Genomic DNA, 23,311 nt, shown 5'->3' on the forward strand with positions numbered 1-23,311 from the left:
ATAGATTTTGTTGACAAAGAAATTGGGAGTAGGATACTATCATTTAAATTGCCTGAAATAATTTCAAAAATTTTGTTACAGCTTTTAAAAAATGTATCTTCTACATTAAAAGAGTTTGTTACTTTGCAGAATTACTCTACATCTTTTACTCCTTTCATTTTGATAAAAGAAACTTTCCTTATCCACTATCTATTCCTGAAAACTTATTTGCTTGATTTTCTTGCAAGGTGACTAAATAAATATCTCAAGTTGGCCTGACTTTTTTCTTTTCTGAACTGTTATTTTGTTTTTAGTGGATCCAACTGAGTAGGTATTTAGCTCCTAATTTTCTTTTCCTTTACCTGTGTGTGTACAAAATTCTAGCTCAGGCTAGCAGCTCTATCCCCACTTGCTATAAATCTGGATTATTGTCTTGCCTGCTGTCTTTACATTTTAGAAGACTTTTTGTCACTGCTCCTTGCTATTCATTAAGTAACACTGCTTATTAGTCTCCTTTTTCTTTGTTCTCCCTTTTCAATCTTCTCTGGCCATTTTCTTTTTTCTTGATAAACTGTCCGCTTTTATGCCTCATTGTTGCCTTCTCACAAGAATTGTATCTTGTATCGAACAAAGGGAGCACCCTATAGTTTTTCTGGCCTCAAAGGAATGAGCCAGCGCAGTGAATTAAACGATGATTTCAAATCATCAGCCTCTTACAAAAATACAGTTATTATATTTGAGTGCTTGTTATTATGCAGTCATAAATGTGTGGAGGATATCACACTTGTATCATCTGGATACTGACGTATCTGATGGGATTAAAAATGGAATTTGAGCTAGGTAGATTTTGAATTCATTTAATAGTTACAACACACAGTAAGCCTTCCTTGTCTTTGTGCTTTTGGCAAGACTAAAATGAAGCATTGCAAAGAAAAGAGACTAAAGAAAATATGTCATTGGCGGTGGTTAGTGTCTTAGGCTTTTACATGAGTACAAATTCTGCCTTAGACAATCTATTAGCTGTGTGGCCCTGGGCAAGTTACTCAACTGCTCTCAGTCTGTTTCCTCATCTATAAAATGAAGGAATTGAACTCACTGACAGCTAAGGTCCCTTTGAGCTTTATATGTGTGATTACGTATTTTTTGTACATGACTGGATGGGTTATTCCCTCCCTGAGTGTAACCAGATAGAAAAATTTTTTTTTTCTGATTTCTGACTTTGTTGTTTTTGTCTGGAACACATTTTCATTGGTCTTGAGAATTCTTGGCAGTCTGGTTCCTGAATTACTAAATGAATGAATGAAAAAAAATATTGAAAATTTACTCTCTGCCAGGCATTATGCTAATACAAATATAAAAGCAAAGACTATCCTTGGCCTCAAGGAATTTACTATAGAAAATATATATAGGGGAGTGCTGAAGAATTTAATTCAAGAACCATTGATTAGGTCTAAGGCACTCTGCTAAGTCCTGAACTTACAATCTAACAAGAAGGATATGACATCTACACAGACAAGTGAAAAACAAGGCAGGGTGTGATGGGGACAAAAGAAAGATTCACTTGAAAGGCTTTAGTAAAATTCGAGGAGGGAGTGATAACTTGCAACCTTATTAATTAGGGAAGTCTTTAAGAAAGATACACCTGATCTGAGCCTTGAAGTAAAAGAAGGATTCTGAAAAGCAGAGACATATTGGGAATGGTCTGTGTGAATATACAGAAATAGGAAATAGCAGGTCAATATTTCCAATACTACGTAATTTAGTCTGGCAGGAGTAATGCTAAATAAGATATTATATGTTAAATAATGTTAAATAAGGGGTGTTGCGTCCAGATTGTAGAAGATCTTATTCCAGGCTAATGAGTTTATATTTTGTGTTATGAGTGATGGGGAGTCAGTGAAGACTTTTGAGCTTGAGAGTGGTATAACCAAACTCATAGCTTAGAAAAATTCTTTTGTCTTCTGTGTGGAGAATGCATTGGAGAGGAATGAAACTAGAAATGGAGATTAGTTTGGAGAGAACTATAATAATTCAGGTTTACAGGTGTTGAGACTCTGAACTAGGATGATGATCATGTGGTTTGAGAAAAGAGGAAAATGTGAGCAATGTTGAGTTAGAACCACAGTCCTTGGCATCTAATTGGATATGAGGGAAAGAAGGGAATGGGAAGGGTCAAAGAAGAGTCTGAGGTTTCAAGCTTCGGTAACCAAAAGGATGTTAGTGCCATCAACAAAAGTAAAGAAATGGGAAGAAGGCACAAGTTTAGTGGGGGAATGGTGATCTGATATGACCATGTTATGTTTGAAGGGCCGGAACATCTAAATCAGACATGTCTAGGAGACAATAGAAGAGGCAGTACTGACATCAGTGGACAGATTTGGTAATCCTTTGAATAGATATTATTTGTGGTTGTTTAGTCATTTCAGACATGTCCAACTCTTCGTGACCCCGTTTGGGTTTCACTTGGCAAAGATCCTGGAGTGGTTTGATATTTCCTTCTCCAGCTCATTTTGCAAAGGAAGACACTGAGGCAAATACAGCTAAGTGACTTGTCCAACATCACACAGCTAGTAAGTATCTGAAGTTGGATTTGAACTCAGTTCTTCCTGATGCTCTGTCTACTGTGTTTCCATCCATTAGACTATGAGCTCGCCAAGGGAGAGAATATATATAGAGAAGAGGGCACAAAGCAGATACTTAAATAATGCCACACTTAACAAGAAAGAGAGTGATGCTGAACCAGAAAAGGAGATTAAAGAGTGATCAGACAGGTAGGAAAACCAGAAAAAGGAAGGGTCACTGATACCAAGGGAAGAATATATATGCAGAAGGGGAGAGGCTGGCCCTCATCATCAGATGTTACCAAATGGTGAAGGAAGATTCAAATTGAGGGAAGTTCACTGGGTTTAGCAATTAGGAAGCTACTAGTAGCCTTTCAGAGAGTAGATATATTTAAATGGTGGGTTCAGAAGCCAGATTGCAAGACTTTGAGAAACAATGGCAATGAAAGTTGATTACTCTTTCTAGAAGTTTATCAGGCAAAGGGAAGACAGAGGGAGGGTAATAGAATAGCTTGAGGAGACATTAGAGACAAGGGCAAGTTTTTTTAGAGTATCATAAAGATTGCCACAATATAACTTACCTGGTAGATATCTGTGCAATTTTGCGTTCACCAATACACATTGTCATTGGTGTTGGGAATTCCTGGTGGGTGGGAAATTCCTTTATTGATATTCATTTACACATGTGTATGTGCAGTTTGCTAATATTTGTAACATACATTTCTGTGATAATTGTGCTCAACACAAGTTCTACAAAGAAAACTTCCCTTAATGAAGTTGGTTTGGATGATGAGAAGGTTGGGGCAAGTCTGGCCCCTCTGTATTTGAATGCTGCTCATGAAAGCCGAGGAGAAAAGGAAGTGACCTGTGTCTGGTTCAGGTTCCTTGGCTCCTGACTTTTCTAAAGAAGTAGGTGAAGCAATTTAAGACAAAGGATAAGAGGAGGGGAAATGAAGAGAAAAGAGGGGAAAAAAGGGAAGGCAGGGAGGAATGAGAAAATGAAGAAAGGGGAAAAAAGACTAGGGCTTGGATGGAGAAAGACAATATAACATAAAATTTGTTCACACCCCTTGCAGATGCAGAGATTTTTGCCTGACCAAGGGTTGCATGCTCAAGGTTTATATTGCCTAGTCATCTTTACCTCACTGGGTATGGAAATGTTTTGAAAAAAAAAGTGGGAGTACCTCACTTATTTAGTGGAGAAGGCTGACAAACTACCTCTCAGCAGGAAGTGCTCTGCTGGGGGAGAAGAAAAAGAATCCACATTGTGGAAAAGATACTTTTGCCTCCACTGGTATTAACTTTTCTGGTTAAGTTTCTACAGTGAACTGTGTGCATGGAAATAACTTTATTTATCACTAGAGGTATTAGTGTATCTTAATCTGGGGTCCATGAGCTTGCTCTAAAAAATAATTTGATTATTACATTTCAATTTAACTGGTTTCCTTCATAATCCTATATATTTTGTTTAATACATTTAAACAATTATTCTGAGAAGGGTCCATAGGTTTTACCCGACTGCCAAAGGGGTCCATAACACACATTAAGAGCCTCTGCTTTCTTTATTCTTTTTTTTTCTGTTGGTATGTGTACTGTTGAGGTAGCTAAATGAGATAGTGGATAGAATGTCAGACTTGGAGTCAGAAAAAGGCCTGAGTTCAAATCTTGCCTGAGGTACTTAATGACTCTTCTCTCCTGGCAAGGCACTAAACCTTTCCCAACCTCAGTTACCTCATTAGTAAAATGAAGATAATAATAGCACCTACCTCTTAGGATTGTTGTGAGGATTCAATGAGCTATGTGTACATGCTCTGTAAAACTTTTAAGTGTGATGAAAATGTTAGATAAGCAAACCAGAATAACAGAGTTTCTAAGAAAGCAGGTATCTACCCAGCCACTTAACATTTATAAAGCACTCTTTAGACATTGTCTCACTTAAGCTACTCAACAACCTAGTGAAATAAGCATCATAGGTGTTATGCCCATTTTACAGATTTGGAAGTAGAGACTGGAAGAGATTCAGGAATTGCCCAAGGTTCCACAGATAACTCTAATCCTGCTCCTCTGATCTGTATTTTTCAGACTAAATTTACAGAAATGATCATAACGTTCTCGTGGAACAGATTATTACAGTACCGTCTTTTCCCTCTCCCATTCATTATTTGCTTAGATGGCCTAGACAGCATCTTTCAGTCACACAGTTTGTGAAGGGGCTTCACCAAAGTCTCTAGGGCACTGTGATAAGCTAGGCTTCTGTACCAGAGACCAAAGAAAGAGGAAAAGGTATGTACAAACATTTATAACAGTTTCCAAAGTAGTCAACTATTAGAAACCAGAGAGCTATTCAATGGGCAATGTATGTATATAATAAAATATTATTGTAACATACCTCCCTTCCTTCCTCCCTTCCTTCCTTCCTTGCTTCCTCCTTCCCTCTTTCACTTCCTCCCTCTCTTCTTCCCTCCCTCCCTCCTTCCCTCCTTCCCTCCCTCCTTTCCTTCCTTCCTTCTTTCTTTCCTTCCTTCCTTCTTCTCTTCCTTCCTCCCTGGTTCAATGAGGGAAGGTAGTGAGAGGGACAGCTTATAAATTAGCGTAAGAAATTTAAAAATTATTTAAAACAAAATGAAAGGTCCCCTCTCTCCTCAGTGCCTTTTCGCATTTTGTTATGCATTCAATCTTTCTTTGATCCCCACAAGCTAGAAAGTCTTTACATTCCTTAATCTCTCATGCTACTCCATATTTATCTTTTCTGTTCACAAATATATTTTAACTTGAGCTATAGTGATTTGTATACATGTAACATGTCTCCTCCCTAAGCTGTCAGTCATCCTCATTCCCTACACATTTTGCTTTTTTTGGAAGTTTTCTGTGCTCAAGGACTGGGTCATTTGTATCACCTTTTATGCTGTAGCCTTGCACAGTATCTAACACATCATATACATTTTAAAAACATCTTTGTTGAATTAAATTTAATTCAATGTCTGATAGAAAATTTTGGAAAGATTTTCATTCAAGAATTTTGACATAACATAACATCATATAACCTGATTTTTTTCTTATGTACTATTAAACTACTGGGATTCAGTACTTTAAACTCATATACTCTCCCATCCATCTGATTTTTGTTTACCAAGCAAATGTATTATCTTCCTTTTGACTGTCATCATTTCTACTATTTCTACAGTATCAGGCCTGGGGGGATAGGCCCCTTTTGGTGAACAAACTAATTCAGAATTCTTGTTGTACTGTAAGTTGGATTTCTGAAGTGATTTCATTATATTTTAATTAATTCTTTACATGTTTTATTTTCCTTTTAAAACCATTTTAGTATGTGAAGGAGGTACCCAATACCACTAAAATAACCATATGCTATATTACAACAAAGTCATGATGAAAACAAGATTTTTAACCTTTCTAGTGACTCATGATCTTTCTTCTAAAGTTATTAAAAACCCAGTAAAGATTAGATTCATGTGGTAGTGGCATTTTTACAGATTAGTTTATCCAGTTTACATACATTTACTATAATGTACTTAGAGTTTTTATAAGTGCAGGTAGAGTTGCCAGGCAATTGGTAAAACAAACAAACAAACACACAAACATGGAATGATATTTATAAAAACTTTGAGTTTTGACACATAGAAAACTTCTCTGTTGGATCTTGGTATATTGCAAATTAGGAAAGGTCTAAAATGATTTCCTACCTCAGAGGAAAAGGCCTGTTTTGTTCTGTGAAACAGAACTTACAACTTAAGTTGCATGGGGTTGTAGAGGTCTTCCATTTCCTGGTTCATTTTGTGAAATGCAGCACACTTTCTTCTCCCTCCTTCCCATTTCATGTGTTATATACCTCAAAGCTTGTCCTATATCAAAGGGATGCTCAACAGTAAAAACTGAAAACCTACTGAGAAAGCAGCACATAAATTCCAGGACCCCTCCCCCTTAAACAAAAACAATAATGATTAGAGACTAACTGAAAATGAAAGGCTGTCAAATGGATGGTGCCATAGTTGGGAAGATGGAGATTATTCTAATAGAAAAATAATTCTAGTAATTCTCATTCCTTTTGTCTTCATCAAAATTTATCTCTAGAAATTAGGAAGAAGATTGAATAACTAGTAGGCTAGGTATTTATAATAAAAAAATTACCATGTGTACATCACTGGAGGCATTTACTCATGAACTAGATGGGGAATAGTACAAAAGTTAGAAGGTACCTTAGAGATCATCTTAGCATAGTGCCTGATACATAGTAGACCCTTAATAAATGCTTGATAATTGGATGATTTGTTGTATCAGAGATGATTTGTGCTTCAGTCAAGTCATATCACATGACAAGGGAAGACTTTTTTTTACTCTGGGATTCCATTCAATTAAGCAAGTTTCCATGATGAACGAGACACTCCTTGTCTTAGCTCTGGACGTTTTCACTAGCTTTCCCCCTTGCCTAGAATTCCCTCTTTCCTCATGTCTGCTTACTGGATTCCCTGGTTTCCTTTAAATCCCAAATAAAATCCTATCTTCTACAGGAAACATTTCCTAGACCCTCTTAATTCCCTTTTTAATTTATTTCCTATTTATACTGTATATAACATGTTTATGCCTGCTTGTTCATTTATTGTCTCCCCCATTAGATTTTGAACTTCTGAGGAGGTGAGCCTGTCTTTAGCCTCTTTTTGTATCCCCAGTGCTTTTCACAATACTTGGTACATAGTCAATGCTTAATAAATGTTTATTGACTGACCATATGCAAGGTATTGTTCTAAGGTAGTAGGGATACTGACAACATTTGGGCTCTGTTAAGTTGCAATCTCATAGGATAAGATATGCCTACTAATAGGTATTATGCTGGTTGAATGGGATAAATGCAAGACAGATTCTAGACAAAGTGTAATAAGGAATTTGACAATTTGAGGAGGAAGAGGTCTCTTTCAGCTTGTAGGCAAGGACCAAGGAGAGTTTCATGGAAGAAGCAGCACCTGAGATGAGCCCTTTGAATGTCAAGAAGCAAAAATGTAAAGCGTTCTACTTTAGGGGAAGAACTTACAGATGTAGATGAGGGCAGAAGACTGTAAAGTAAGATTGGGAAAGAGTAGTATAATTTTACTGTAATACAGGAACTGTCAAAGGAAGGAGTATGAAATGAGCTTCACAAAGTAGGTAGAAGGCAAACTGTGGAGGGCATTGAATATGAGGGTCAAATACTTGTTTCTTATACTATAGGTAATATGGAGCAATTCTCAGAAGAATGATCACAGGATCATAGATTTGGAGCCAGTGCGGACCTATGGGGTCATTTTGTCCAACCCCATTATTTTAAAGGTGAGGAAGTTGAGATCTAGAGAAATGAAGTGATGGCCAAGGTCATCTAAATAGTAAGGATGTGAGACAATAGAAAGAATGCTGACTCTTTCTATTGTACCATATATGATGAGATCTGTGCACTAGAGAGATTATTTTTGCAGCAGGGTAGCTTTAACAAAGCACGACTAAGGTCAGAGAGACCAGTTTGGAGGACTACTACAACAGTTCATTTAAAAAAAAGATGGACTACGATGGTGCCATTGTGAATGAAGAGAAAGATAAGAGAAATATCATCAAAATGAAATTCCAAGGAAATAGCAATTGATTGAAAGTAGGAAATAAAGAGAGAAGTAGTAAAATATTGTTCTGAGATTTAACACTTAGATGACTGAGAGGACAGTGTTGCCATCAGTAGAAACAGGGAAGTAGGGAAGATGAACAGATTTTGGTGAAAGGATGATGATGAATTAGTCTTGTATGTATTGAATGTGAGAAATTATGAGAAATCCATCAGGTAGAAAAATCTCATAAATAGTTTAAAATGTGGACTTGGAGGTAAAGGGAGAGATTCTACTGGGTATTTGGGATTTGAGTGATTTGAAGTCATCTGACTAGAAACACTAACTGAAACCCTGGGAATTAATGAAATCACTTAGGAAGACAAAGAGAAAAAATGTTAAATATAAAGTCTTGTAAAGTTCCCAAATTAAAAGATCAAAAAGAGGAGGATGAAACCATTAGAGACACTGAGGAGGAATGATCAAACAGGTGTGAGAAGAACAGAGCAGTATCACTAGAACTGAGGCTGGCAAGAGTAACCACAAGAATGGGGTGATTAACATTGTCAAATATTGCAGAAGGGAGTTAACACTAAGAAGGGGCCGTTATACTTATACATTAAGGGATTACTGTTGACCTTAGGAGATAGCTTGGCATAGTGGCTAGAGAGCCCACCTCATTGGACTCTGAAAGCATCACTCAATTTCTCTGTGCCCAAGGTGACTCTTTGAAGAGACTGTATGTTGCTAAGCATGTTGTCATTTAGTCATTTCAGTCACGTCTGACTCTTTGTGACTCTATTTGGGGCTTTCTTGGCAAAGACACTGGAGTGGTCTGCCATCTCCTTCTCCAGTTCATTTTACAGAGAAGGAAACTGAGGCAAATATGGTTAAGTGACTTGCCCAGGGTCACACAGCTAGTCAGTGTTTGAGGCCAGATTTGAACTCAGGAAAATGAGTCTTCCTGACTCCAGGCCCAGCTCTTTCTCCACTTGTACTCTTCACCTAGCTGCATGTGCTAACCATCATTGATAGAGGGAATTTCTTTTATAGGGCTTTTTCTAAAAACCAATGATATCACAGATTTGACTAAAAAATAACTTTAGAGAAAAAATTCCATTGGAGAGGCAGAATAGAAGCTAAATTACTCAATCTAAAAGCGTGATTGTGACGAAGTAAAGACACCAACAATGAATACAGATTATTTTTTCCAGAGTTTTATTCTGAAGGGGAGAGAAGAAAGGAGATGATAACACAAGAGGATAGCAGTATCCTGGGAAAGATTTTGTAGGATAGGGGACATGTGCATGTTTTTAAACAGAAGAGAAACAATCAACAGAGAGAGAGAGATGAAGGATGAATAATTTTAAAAAAAAACTCAGGAGAGCAAAATCTCAGAGAGGACTGGATGGGAGAATGGTGATAATGTGATCAAGGACACAAATAGATGAGTTAAGTTTGGCAAGATGAGGCCCATCTTGTCTTCTGAGCCTGGAAGGAAGAGTATTTAGATGGTGACACAAAAAGATTTTGAGGAATAGAGAAGTAAAGATGAGTGAGTTCTTTGCATAACAACTGGGTGACATACACAGGGATACTCTTTGCCAAGTGAATAGAAGGATTGGCATGCAGCAACGGGACACCAGCGGAGGTTAGATACCATGAATTTGTGGTGTAGTGTAGAAAGCATTGCCCTTTCTTTTGTTCCAACAGTGGTCTCTAGCTCGGCACTAGTAATGGAGGTTGATGGTGGAAGGTGGCCCAACTTTGATGATACCCTGAAGGACACAGGGAAGGCTCATTGTTAAAATGGCTAGTTTTAAAGTCAGAATTTGAAAGGAGGAAAATGGTACTGGAAGAGTGGTGATGGGTAAGACAACAGGAAAGAATTAAAGAACTAGAGGTCATGATGTGCTGGAGAAACATTCTACAATTTTATGTGGTTCCATCGATTGGCTATTTCATATCCTTTAAAACAAAGCAGTTCTATTTTGGTACCACTTTACAAAAAAAGTATATAAATATAGTAATTTTGTTAAAAAGTAATTAAATTTATTAAATATCCACATGTTCCTCCCCTTTTTTTCAGGTCACTACATGTGGCTGGGAGCTGATAAAGGCACATTTTCCAGAAATGCTTATCTTACTAGCTCTGAGTGCTACTGCTTTGGGAAACATTGCCATCTTCAATTTTATTATTCTATGGCAGATAGTGTTCTGACTGTGGGACTGCATAATAATAAGGTAAGGAGACGTGTTCACTTTTATATTTGATAAAGCAATGAAATTCCTTCTCTTATCAACACGTTCATCTACTTAAAAACAAATATTTACTACAAAGCACAGCTGCTCAGAGATGGAAGGGACTTTAAAGGTCAGCCATCTAGGCCAACTGATGCTCCAACAGGCAAGAGTGTCAAAGAGTCCAAACTCCAACACCCCTGGAAAGTGATCATCCAAGCTCCATTTAATGACTTCTAATCATGGTGAACTGAATGTCTTATGAGACACCCCATTCTACTTCCGAATTCCTTTAATAATTGCAACATATCTCTTTAAATTGAGTTGAATAGTACCTGTCTATAAACCGCTCCTTGGTCCTGGTTTTATACTTCAGGGTCAAGTAGAAGAAGTCTTATTCCTCTTCTTTCTGTCACCCTTTTTAATATTAGAATACACCTTTCATATCCTCAGAAGCCTTGTATTTTCCTGGGTAACATTCTTCCAATTCCTTCAATCCATCCTCTCATGTTGATAGTCAGTAGCCAATAAATACTTACTAAGATTCTCCCATGTGTTATCACTGTTTTAAGTACTGGGGATACAAATACATAAAGAAAAGACAGCCCCTTCTCCCAAGAAACATACAATATAACAGGGAAAGACGATAAATGAAAGAAAGCTAAAGGCTGCCACATTTCATTACCAATTCATATTGAACTTCTATTCAACAAAGTCTAGTCTACTGATAGATTATCTTCAAATGTGGATACACATATTTAGTTACATGATCATACTATCTAGTTACTGTGGGCATTCTTTGTTTTATTGCGACTTCATTTGCTATACTTAAAAATAGAAAAAAATTCTGGAAAATATTTCAGGAGATAATATAATGCAATAACATTGATAGGAATAGCTCATAAACTTTTAATGGCACAGGGGAAAAACACTGGAGTTAAGAATATTGAATTTGAATCCTGATTCTGCTACTTCTGCATAACTTTGGGCAATTTATGACCTCTCAGCCTCAGTTTGTGTATCTGTAAAATGAACTCTAAATCTCTGATCTGATGAACTTCCCAAACTTTCCCCCCCGATCTCTATGCCTATTAGAAATGAGCAATCTGCAATTAATTACTGTGAGATAATACTCTATAATTTAATTTCTGTCATATTAGATACAGAGGTAATAAAAGATGAATGTAGGCTGGTTACTGTTGTAGCAATAAGTGAAAGTCATTTTGTATTTAGTAATTGCACTTAAAGTCCAGGACACTATGGGGAAACTGATGAGGCAGTTAAAGGAGAAGGTGGAGGAAACATTGAAAAGATCAAATGTGGACATATTTAGTTCATTTTTTTTCTGATTATGTACCATTGAACCTAAGCAGCCCTTGATTCCTGTCCTTTTTCTTGACCTGTGTGGCGTCTTCTTGAATGCCAAGATTTGAACATCAAGAGCTGCTCAGATGTAGCTGTACCAAACCTCATTGATGTTCAGTCAGGTGGAGATGCTGAGGGAGGTCGTGGAGTGAAGCCAAGGTCATTTGGGAAGGGATGGTAGAGATTTGGCACTTCAGGTCAGGTAGAAGGGCAGATGGGGAGAGGAACAATGTCATGCTACCTTTTGCTCCAGGGGTGAACGAAAAAGAGCATTGAATAATTCCGTTGTGGTTTTTCAGATGACATCAAAGGTCCTCAGAGATGGGTAGCAAGAACAAAAGTGGAATGCTTGATCAAAGCATGAAGTTGAAACCCTGGCAACACTTTCTCTCGCTGCCTTAAGGCACATATCAAAGCCAAAATACACTTGTTATCAGCACCCGGAAATGGCGATAATGACTTTTATCAGAAAGAGCCAGTCCCTCTTTTACAATTTAAGACTTTGTAATTTATGTGGTTGTGCTTTGTAACAGGTGAGGGGAGGGTCTAGGATGGAGTAAATTGTAGATAAGGATAAGTCAACTGGGGCATCTCTGATGACAGCTTTGGGAGGGGAGAAGAATCAAGATGAAACATAGGGGACAGAGATGGATTTGCATGGGTCACAATGGGCCTAAGGACATCTCCAAACACTACTTTGTGTTTGATTATTTAGCCCTGGAAATATTTACTTCTTTTGTCTAGAAGGTTAACTCTGAATTGGAACTGAGCTGGACAGAGGTGAGAGTGGGTGGAATTGGGTAAACAAGCAGATGCCAGTGTAGGTATATGGGGATATTCAGTATTCCTTCTTTGTGCCACATGTACCTCAGTTTTCACCTTCCTCTACATGATTTATCATATCCAGCTTGCAAAGTAAAAATTTAGGGTTTATAAAACCACAGAAATAAGTAATGGAGTGGTTAGTGAAAAGAGGGCAAGAATTGAAATCAGAAGACTTCGATTTTAATTCTAGCTCTGCCTCCACTACCTGTATGACCTTGGGCAAGTTGATTAACATACACGGTCCCCAGCTTCCTCATTTGTAAAATGAAGGTATAGGGTTAGATGATCTCCCCACTATTAGTTCCTTCCATTCTCAGATGACTTCCCATCTAACTCTATCTATATCTTGCATGTTCATAGTTTTTTTTTTTTTTACATATTCTCTCCCCCATTTCACTGTGAGCTTCTTCAGGGCAGAGAAGTGTTTTTATCTTTCTTTGCATCCCCAGAAATTAGCACAGTGCCTGGTACATAGTGATTAATAAATGCAAATTGATTGGCTGACTGACCATTATAGCTAATAATAATAATAATAATAACAGTAAAAAATTAATATTTATGTAGTACTTACTATTTGCCAGGCAATATGCTAAGCACTTTATGTATCTCATTGATCCTCACAAAATCCTGGGAGGTAGATGTTTTTATTATCATCTCCATTTTACAAATGAGGCAACTTAGGGAAAGAGGTTAAGTATCTTGTTTTGGATCACACGGCTATTAAATGTTTGAGGCTAGATTTGAAATCAGATATTCCTCACTCTTGCTTAGTTCTCTCCACTACCTAGCTGCCCAGTAATTTGAAAGCTAATTTTAGCTCAATCCTATTCATTCATTTTTTCAGTGAGTATTAATTAAGAACTTACTTTGTGTCAGTCACTGCAATAAATGCTAGGAATACAAAGACAGAAACAAAAAATTCTTCCTTTTCAGGGCCTTACGTTAAAAGTAATTTCAAGAGTAGAAGGTAGAGTGGAATAAGAAGTCAGCAAGGATTTTTTTTTCCCTTTCTTTTAGTTGGTTGGCTGAGATACAGAATATAATTAAATTTCTGAGTGGAGAGGGAATCAGTTAACCATCAAGCATTTATTAAGCAGCTACTGTATCTACGTCATCACACTAGATGCTGGGAATATAAAAGGTGTTTTGAGGAGATACTATATTTTAAATGCTATATAAATACAGGCCATTATAATTATTCTTCTCTGTCCTGTCATCACATGGGCCCAGTAATTTTTCTAGGTATTCTACTTCCCTCTATTTGTCTTTGAGTGGGGTAAAAAAAAAAAAAACAAAACAAGAAGGGAAGGAACTCCATTCTGTAATTCGTCTAGGACTTCTCATTCTCAGTCAATCAATGGAATCCCAAGTTACTAGTTAGAATGTTACAACAATAATGTTGTAAAAAAGAATATGAAAACATTCTTGCTGTTCTTTCTGTGACCAAGTAGTTAACTAGACCTTCCCTTTGAACAAAGAAATTAAAGTTAACAATACTTTAAAATTACTTAGTCTAAGTATGTATTTAATATCCTTAGTTTTCTTTTCATTTTTTTCATATTTTTGTAGGGACAAGGATTATTAAAACCTGTTTTTCGGTTACCAGCAAAATACAGTTTTTAAAAAGTTTCAGTGTAGGCTAGCATAAAGTTGAGAATCCTGGGAGGAATCAGATAGAGGTATGTACAACAGTTTAAAATCATTAATTATCAATGTGTCCAAACTAGTTAGAGCAAATCAATATCTTGTTTTGCCTCTGGCGATCAAGTACATTTGAAATAATGATAAGGAGATCTGGTCCTTGCATATGTATGTATGAGACAGGAAGTCAAGAAGTTTTTTAATGAGTGAAATTAATTTGAGAAGTAACGAAGAGAGAACCATGGGAGATATAAAAGACTGGTGTGGTGTTGAGCCTTTGGTGAACTCTGTATAGTGAAGTGAGGGACGATGAACCCAGAGTCTGAACTTGAGCACTTGTCTGTATGTGCATTCATGTGTATCTATATGAGATGGAGTTTTGAATTACTTGGTAATGATGAAACATTAAATATAATCATTATAGTAAGTTGTAGAACTCAACTTCAGCTGTAGTCACCATCAAAAACAAACATTTTTATTTTAGCTCCATTGTGTCTCCTGTTCTGATAGGAAAGAAGAAAATATTTACCAGATGGGGTATAGTTAATGAAAAAAAAATGGAGACAATTTGGTGCACATGCTAGAACTGGCTAGTGACCAGCCTTAGTTCATTCTAACTTTATCTTGCCTTTGGAGAGTGTCTTACTCTTTTTGTTTTCTGATTCAAAGTTTCTTAACTTGAGGTTCTTAAATCTACTATAAAAAATACGATAACTCTATTTCAAAATTAGGTTCCTTTGTAACCCTATATATTTTGTGCAATTAAAAACACAGTTTTGAGAAGAGGTCCATAGTCTTTGCCATATTATCAAAGTTGTCCATGACACCTAAAATGTTAAGAGCCTCCTTCTCCATTCTAATAGTTATATTTTAGATATAAAGAATTCTGTGAATTGTTTCTTAATCACAATGGAATAATTTACTGCTATGATCCAATTTAAGTCATAGATTCATGTTATATCACACACTTGAAAGGAAAAGTACTAGAGTCTTCCATTTTCCCAGATTAGTCCTACCATAAATTGAACCCTAAGGCCATCAAGAAATTTAAGAACTTCTAAACATAAGTGGGTGTGACTATAGACAGACAATGTGGTATAGGGAATGGAGAGCAGGTCTCAGAGTCTGGAAGATCTGAGTTAAGTCTCACCTCTGACACACACTGACTATGTGACCCAGAGTAGGTCAGTTAATCTCACTGTCCCAAGCACTTCTCTGAAACTATAAATTTTAGAGTAGGTACCAAACTGCCTTGGTAGAAGGAGTTTCTTCATTGGGAATTCCAATTCTCAATAAACTCATGGCTCTGGACCAAAAATACAGAGCTGTAGAAAAATTTTACAAATTGAAGCCCAGTTCCTGTCTGTTTAGATTGCCAAGTGCATGTCTTTTTAATTGCTAAATTTTATTTTGAATTTAGTCCTTTTTTGGTATGAGGATGTTGTGAAGTATTATCCTAAATGGAATGGGGAATTGAAGGATCATGGGACACGGAATTCATTCAGTTTTGGGGGTACAGATAAGTACCAGATTAGCTATCAACTGATTGTAAGAGAAGGGTGCTATTTTCCTGAAGTGAATATAATCATGACCAGTAGGAGCCTAGTCTGGCTCATTGATCTGTTTAAGGAATGTCCTTCCTAGACAGAGTTTGCTGCTGCTTTGAGACCTGGTGAATTTATCTTTTCTCCACTTAATCCCTTTCTTCTGCCATCCTTTGCCCTCAGGAGTCTCTTGTTCACTTTAAATTTTGCTTATATTCTGTCTGTACTTTTACAATGGATTTTGTCTCCAGTTAAAGATAAGTTGATTTTTTTTTTCATTCTGAGTGTTTGCTATAAATGAATAGAATATACTAATGCAAAAGACAAATAGCAAAACAAAACAAATACAACGATAAAAGACAAAATATACTTCCTAAAATGGTCAAGAAAAACAACACAAGCGTTATTATAGCTGATTGTACATGAAGCTACCTCTTTTGTAGTTTACAAGCTGTTTAAAAAGAGGAAGACCATGATCTTTAATTTTAAGAGGGTGATCCCAATCCTATATATGATGTTTCTCTTGATATTTTGTGGTTTCTTTCATGTTATCTTCATTTGCATACTATTAATCAATGTTTGTGTCATTCTTTCAAATCAGTTTTCTTTAGTGGGCATCATTCATATGTATTCTCAATTTCTTGAAATTCCTCATATCCTTTTAACTTTAAGGTATAATTATATTACATTATATTCATACAGTACCATTCAGTCATTCCCCAGTTTTTGAACACATAGTTTGCTTCTAGCTTTTTTACTATACCAAATAGTGCTCATGGCAATATTTTTGCTCAAATATTACTTTTCTTCCCGTCAGTAACCTCCTTACAGGTATAAATCTAGTACTGGGAATTTTGGATAAAAAAATACTCTTTTCCAAATTATATTACTATATGACCACAGAATGCTGTATTACTTTCCAAAATATTTGAACCTATCATGGCTCTACCAATACTTAGTGTTCTTTTCTTCCCAGAATTACATTACATAATATTTTTCATCATCTTTGCCAGCATGCCAGAAAATGCAGAATAGAAAACAAAACAAAAACAAACAAACAAACAGGATTTGATGTTAGATGACTAAGGCTGCAATATAAACTCTGCTACTTGTTGCCTGAATGTTCTCGGGGAATTCTTTGACCTTTCCAGGTGTCAGTTTCATTGCTTATAATGTAAGAGGGTTTGACTAGTTGACCTCTGGTCACTACCAGTTCTCAAACTATGATCATATTAAATATATTTTATTTGATGGTTTTAAGATAGTACCTTAAAGGTTTAAAAAATGTTATAGCTTTCTTAAATTTTTTAGACTGGTATTAATTCCTTAGATATTTTGGCATTGGTCTTTAAATTTTTATCTTTTCACTTTTCTGGCAGAATTGTTTTTTGTAAAAATATAATTTTAAAAAATGATCAACATAATTGATTACTTTCCTTTATGTCACTGTTAAAAAGATTATTTTTATATTTTAAGATAATTTATCCATTTGGAATTTATTGCGGTGTGTAGTGTTAGCTATAAGTCTAAGCATAACTTTTACTAATTAACTATTTAGTTTTCTCAGAAGTTAACATATAATAACTCATTCCTTTCCCAATAATTTTTAAAATAGCATTTTTTTTTATAATTATAAATAAACATAAATTTTCACAGAAATTTAAAAAAATTTTGGGTTCCAAATTTTTTCCCTCACTTCCCTACCACCTTCTCCCTAAGACAATAAACAATTTGATATAGATTATGTATGTGCAATCCTGAAAAAAAAAACATTTCCATCTTAGTCATGTTGGGAAAGAAGAAACCAGCCAAAAGAAAAGAATAATGAAAAAAAATAAAGTAAAAATAGTATGCTTTGCTCTACCTTTAGACTCCATCAGTTCTTTCTCTGGATGTGGATAGCATTTTCCATCATGAGCTCTTTGGAATTGTCTTGGATCATTGTATTGCTAAGAAGAAATAAGTCATTCTTGGTTTATCATTGCACAATGTTGCTATTAATGTGTACAATGTTCTCCTGGTTCTGTTCACTTTACTTTGCATCAATTCATGTAAGCCTTTCCAGGTTTTTCTGAAATCTGCCTTCTCATTATTTCTTATTGTCCAATAGTATTCCATTACATTCATATGCCACAACTTGTTCAGTCATTCCTCAGTTAATGGGCATATACTCAATTTCCAGTTCTTTGCTACCACAAAAAGAGCTGCTGTAAATACTTTTTGTACATATAGGTTCTTCCCCCCCTTTTTTATTATCTCTATTTTTATTATCTTATTTTTATTACAAGGATATATTCCTTGTAGCAGTAGTATTGGATTAAAGGGCATATACAGTTTGATTGCCCTTTGGGAATAATTCAAGCTGCTCTCCAGGATGGTTGGATCAGTTCACAACTTCACTAGTAGTGCATTAGTGTCCCAATTTTCGCACATCCTCTCCAGCATTTTCATTTTCCTTCTCTGTCATATTAGCTGATCTGATAGGTGTGAGGTGGTATCTCAAAATTGTTTTAATTTGCATTTCTCTAATCAATAGTGATTTAGAACATTTCTTCATATGACTGTAGATAGCTTTGATTTCTTCATCTGAAAACTGCTTGTTCATATCCTTTGACCATTTATAAACTGGAGAATGACTTGTATTCTAATACATTTGACTCAGTTTTCTATATATTTGAGAATATCAATCTCAATCTTGAGAATTATCAGAAATACTTCCTATAGAGATTTTTCCCCAACTTTCTGCTTTCCTTCTAATCTTGACTGCATTGCTTTTGTTTATGCAAAATCTTTTAAATTTTATATAATCAAAATTGTCCATTCTATATTTCATAATTTTCTCTGTATCTTCTTTGGTCACAAATTCTTCCCTTCCCCATAGATCTGACAGGTAAACTATTCCTTGCTCTCCTAATTTGTTTATGGTTATCATCCTTTATGTCTAAATCATGTGCTCATCTTAACTTTATCTTGCTATATGGTTTACAGTGTTGGTCTATAGTCGGTTTCTGCCATATTGTTTTCCAGTTTTCTCAGCAGTTTTTGTTAAATAGTGAATTATTATCCCAGAAGTTGGGGGCCCTTAGGTTTATCAAACACTATGTATCTAGAGTTATTTGCTACTGTGTCCTGTGTACCTAATCTATTCCACTGATACACCACTCTGTTTCTTAGCCAGTACTAGATAGTTTCAATGATTATGGCTTTATAATATAGTTTGAGATCTGTTATGGCTGGAGTGCCTTTGTTTGCATTTTTTCATTAATTCCCTGATCTTGATCGTTTGTTCCTTTTTTTTTTGTTTGTTTTTGGTGAGGTAATTGGGGTTAAGTGACTTGTCCAGGACCACACAGCTAGTAAGTGTCATGTGTCTGAGACTGGATTTGAACTCAGGCCCTCCTGACCCCAAGGCCAGAGCTCTATCCACTGTACCACCTAGCTGCCCTATGATCTTTTATTCTTTCAGGTGGATTTTGTTGTTATTTTTTCTAGCTCTATAAAATAATTATTTGGAAGTTCAATTTTTATGGCACTGAATAAGTAAGTTAATTTAGGTAGAACTGTCATTTTTATTATGTTGGCTTGGCCTACCCATGAGCAATTGCTATTTTTCCAATTGTTTAAATATGACATTATTTGTGTGAAAAATGTTTTGTAATTGTGTTCATATAGTTACTGGGTGTGTCTTGGCAGTTAGACTCCTTGGTATTTTATAATGTCTACATTTATTTTTAATGGAATTTCTCTTTAAATGTCTTGCTGCTGAGTTTTTTTGATAATATAGAGAAATGCTGATGATTTATGTGGGTTTATTTTATATTCTGCAATTTTGTTAAAGCTGTTAATTATTTCAAATATTTTTTAATTGAGTTGCTAAGGTGCTCTAAGTATACCATCATATTATTTGCAAAGAATGATAGTTTTGTTTCCTTATTGCCTATTCTACTTCCTTTAATTTCTTTTTCTTCTGTTATTGCTATAGCTAAAATTTCTAGGGATCCTTGCTTCATCCCCAATCTTATTGGGAAGGTTTCTAGCTTATCCCCATTATAAATAATATTGGCTGATGGTTTTAGATAGATATTACTTATAATTTTAAGGAAAGCTCTATTCATTCCTATGCTCGCTCATGTTTTTAATAGGGAAGGGTGCTAAATTTTGTCAAAAGCTTTTTCTGCACTTATTGAGATAATAATTTGATTTCTTTTAATTTTGTTACAGATATGGCCAGTTATGCTGGTAGTTTTCCTAATATTGAACCAGCCCTGCATTCCTGGTATAAATCCCACAAAGATCACAGTGTGTGATCCTTATGATATATTGCTGTAATCTCCTTGTTAGTATTTTATTTAAATTTTTGCATCAATATTCATTAGGGGAATTGTTCTATAGTTTTCTTTCTCTGTTTTAGCTCTTCCTGGTTTAGGGATCAACCCCACATTTGTGTCTCAAAAGAAATTTTACAAGACTTCTTCTTTACCCATTTCCCCAAATAGTTTATATAGTATTAGAGTTAATTTTTTTTTAAATGTTTGATAGAATTTGCTTGTGAACCCATCTGACCCTGGGGATATTTTTCTTAGGGAATTCATTGATCACTTGTTCAATTTCTTTTTTTCTAAAATGGGGTTATTTGAGTATTCTATTTCCTCTTCTGTCAATCTAGGCAATTTATGTTTTTTTAAAATATTCATCAATTTCATTTAGATTGTCATATTTATTGGCATATAATTGGGCAAAATATTTTCTAACGATTGCCTTAATTTCCTCTCCATTGGTGATGAATTCACCCTTTTCATTTTTGATACTGGAAATTTGGTTTTCTTCTTTCTTTTTTTTAAATCAAATTAACCAAAAGTTTGTCTATCTTATTTTTTTCATAAAACCAGCTCCGAGTTTCATTTATTAGCTCAATAGTTTTTTTTTTTACTTTCAGTTTTATTAATCTCACCTTTTGTTTTTTAGGATTTCCAATTTGGTCCTCAATTGGGGATTTTTAATTTATTCTTTTTCTAGATTTTTTAGTAGCATGCACCATTCATTGATCTGCTCTTTATTTTATTGATTTAAGAATTTAGAGATATAAAATTTCCCCTAAATACAGCTTTGACTGCATCCCATAAATTTTGATATGTTGTCTCATTATCGTCATTCTCTTTAATGAAATTATTGATGGTTTCTATGATTTGTTCTTTGACCCACTTATTCTTTAGGATTAGATTATTTAGTTTCTAATTAGTTTTTAATCTATCTTTCTATTTCTTATTGAATATAGTTTTTAATGTTTTACGATCAGAAAATGATTCATTTAATATTTCTGCCTTTCTGCATTTTATTTTGAGGTTTTTATGCCCTAATGTGTGGTCAGTTTTTGTGTCGGTGCCATATACTGCTGAGAAAAAGGTATATTCTTTCCTATTCCCATTCAGTTTTCTCCACAGGTCTGTCATAGCTAACTTTCTAAAATTCTATTCACTTCCTTAACTTCTTTTTTGTTTGTTTTGTTGTTAGATTTATCTACTTCTGAGAAGGGAAAATTGAGATCCCCTATTAGTATAGTTTTGCTGTCTATTTCCTTCTATAATTTACTTGACTTCTCTTTTAAGAATTTGGATGCTATACCACTTGGTAAATATATAATTAATATTGATATTACTTCATTGTCTATGGTACCTTCTTTATCTCTTTTACTTAGATCCATTTTTGCTTTTGCTTTGTCTGAGATCATGATTTCTACCTCTGCTTTTTTTTTACTTCTACTGAAGCACAATAGATATTGCTCCAGTCCCTTACCCTTACCTTTGCCTTTCTTGTAAACAACATATTGTTTTTTAATTCACTTTGCTATCTGCTTTCATTTAAGGGAGAATCTATGCCATTCACATTCACAGTTATAATGACTAACTGTGTATTTCCCTCCATGCTATTTTTCTTCCTGTTTATTCTCTCTCTTCTTTCTCCCTTTTCTTCCTCCCCAGTTTTTTTTTGCTTCTGACCTCCATCTCCCCCAATCTGCCTGCCCTTCTATCAGCTACCCCCCTTTACTTACCCTGTCCTGCTTCTTTGTTGAGTAAGATAAATTTCTCTACCCACTTGATTGTGTGTTATTTCCTCTTTGAGCCAATTCTGATGAGAGTAAGGTTCAAGTGATGCCCACTACCCACCCTCCCATCTTCCCTTCCACTGCATTAGGTCTTTTGTGCCCCTTCATGTAAGATAATTTACCTCATTCTGCTTCTCCCTTCATTTTGCTCCCAGTGTAATTATCTTTCTCACCCCTAAATATTTTTATGTCATCCCCTTAAAGTCACCTTTAAGGTGTACCCTCTGCTATGTCTAATCCTAACTGCTCTAATAGTGATACAGTTCTTAAGAATTACACGTATCATCTTCCCATGTAGGGATGTAAACAATTTAGCCTTATTGAATCTCTTATTTTTCCTTTTTACCTTTTTATTCTCCTCTTGAGTCTTGATATTGAAAATCAGTTTTTTTGTTCTGCTCTGGTCTTTTCATCAGGAAAGCTTGAAAGCCTTCTGTTTGATTGAATGATGATTTTTCCCCCTGAAGGATTATGCTCAGTTTCTCTGGGAGGTGATTCTTGCTCATTGTAGTATTAACTCTTTTGCTTTCTGGAATAGAATATTCCATGCCCTCTGACCCTTTAATATCAAAGCTGCTAAATCCTTTGTAATCCTGACTGTGGCTCCCTAATATTTGAATTGTTTCTTTCTGGCTTCTTGCAATATTTTCTCCTAGACCTGAGAGTTCTGGAATTTGTCTAGACTGTTCCTGGGATTTCCTTTTTGGGATCTCTTTCCAGAAGTGATTGGTGGATTCTTTCAATGTCTATTTTACCCTCCAGTTCTAACACATCAGGGCAGTTTTCTTTTATAATTTCTTGAAGTATGATGTTCAGGTCCTTTTTTGGTCATGGCTTTCAGGTCATCTAGTAATTCTTAAATTATCTTACCTGGATCCTTTTTATAGGTTAGTTGTTTTCCAATGAGATATTTTACATTTTCTTCTATTTTTTCATTCTTTTGATTTTATTTGGTTAATTCTGGATGTCTCATAGAGTCATTAGCTTCTACTTGTCCAATTCTAAGTTTTAAGGAGTTATTTTCTTCAGTTAACTTTTTTACCTTCTTTTTTTATTTGGCCAATTCTATGTTTTTGGGAGTTGTTTTCTTCAGTAAATTTTTGTACCTGTTTTTCCATTTTTTTGTGCTTCCTTTATTAAGATGTTGACTTTTTTCATGATTCTTTTTCATCACTCTCATTTCTTTTCCCAGTTTTTCTTCTACCTCTCTTATTTGATTTTTAATCTCCTTTTGAAGCTCTTCTAGGAGTTCTTTTTGGGCTTGAGACCAATTTACATCTTTCTTTGAGGCTTTGCATGTAGATGTTTTGACATTGTTGTCCTCTTCTGAGTCTCTGTCTTGTTCTTCCCTGTCAGTATAATAGCTTTCTATAATTAGGTCCTTCCTTCCTCCCTCCCTCCCTTCCTTCTTTCCTTCCCTCCCTCCTTCCTTCCTTCCTTCCTTCCTTCCTTCCTTCCTTCCTTCCTTCC

The 23,311-nt window shown here is 35.4% G+C and overlaps 1 protein-coding gene across 1 annotated transcript in view; it reads left to right on the top strand.

Moving 5' to 3' along the window:
- MALRD1 (MAM and LDL receptor class A domain containing 1) overlaps window positions 1–23,311 on the top strand; it is an 832,608-nt gene that overhangs the window by 85,548 nt on the left and 723,749 nt on the right. Inside the window, 1 exon segment of the mRNA XM_027847861.1 lies at window positions 10,212–10,366. Coding sequence (XP_027703662.1) covers window positions 10,212–10,366 — 155 coding nt within the window.

This window comes from Vombatus ursinus, unplaced genomic scaffold (genome assembly GCF_900497805.2).
Source record: "Vombatus ursinus unplaced genomic scaffold, bare-nosed wombat genome assembly UNPS02005459.1, whole genome shotgun sequence".
NCBI lineage: Eukaryota > Metazoa > Chordata > Mammalia > Diprotodontia > Vombatidae > Vombatus > Vombatus ursinus.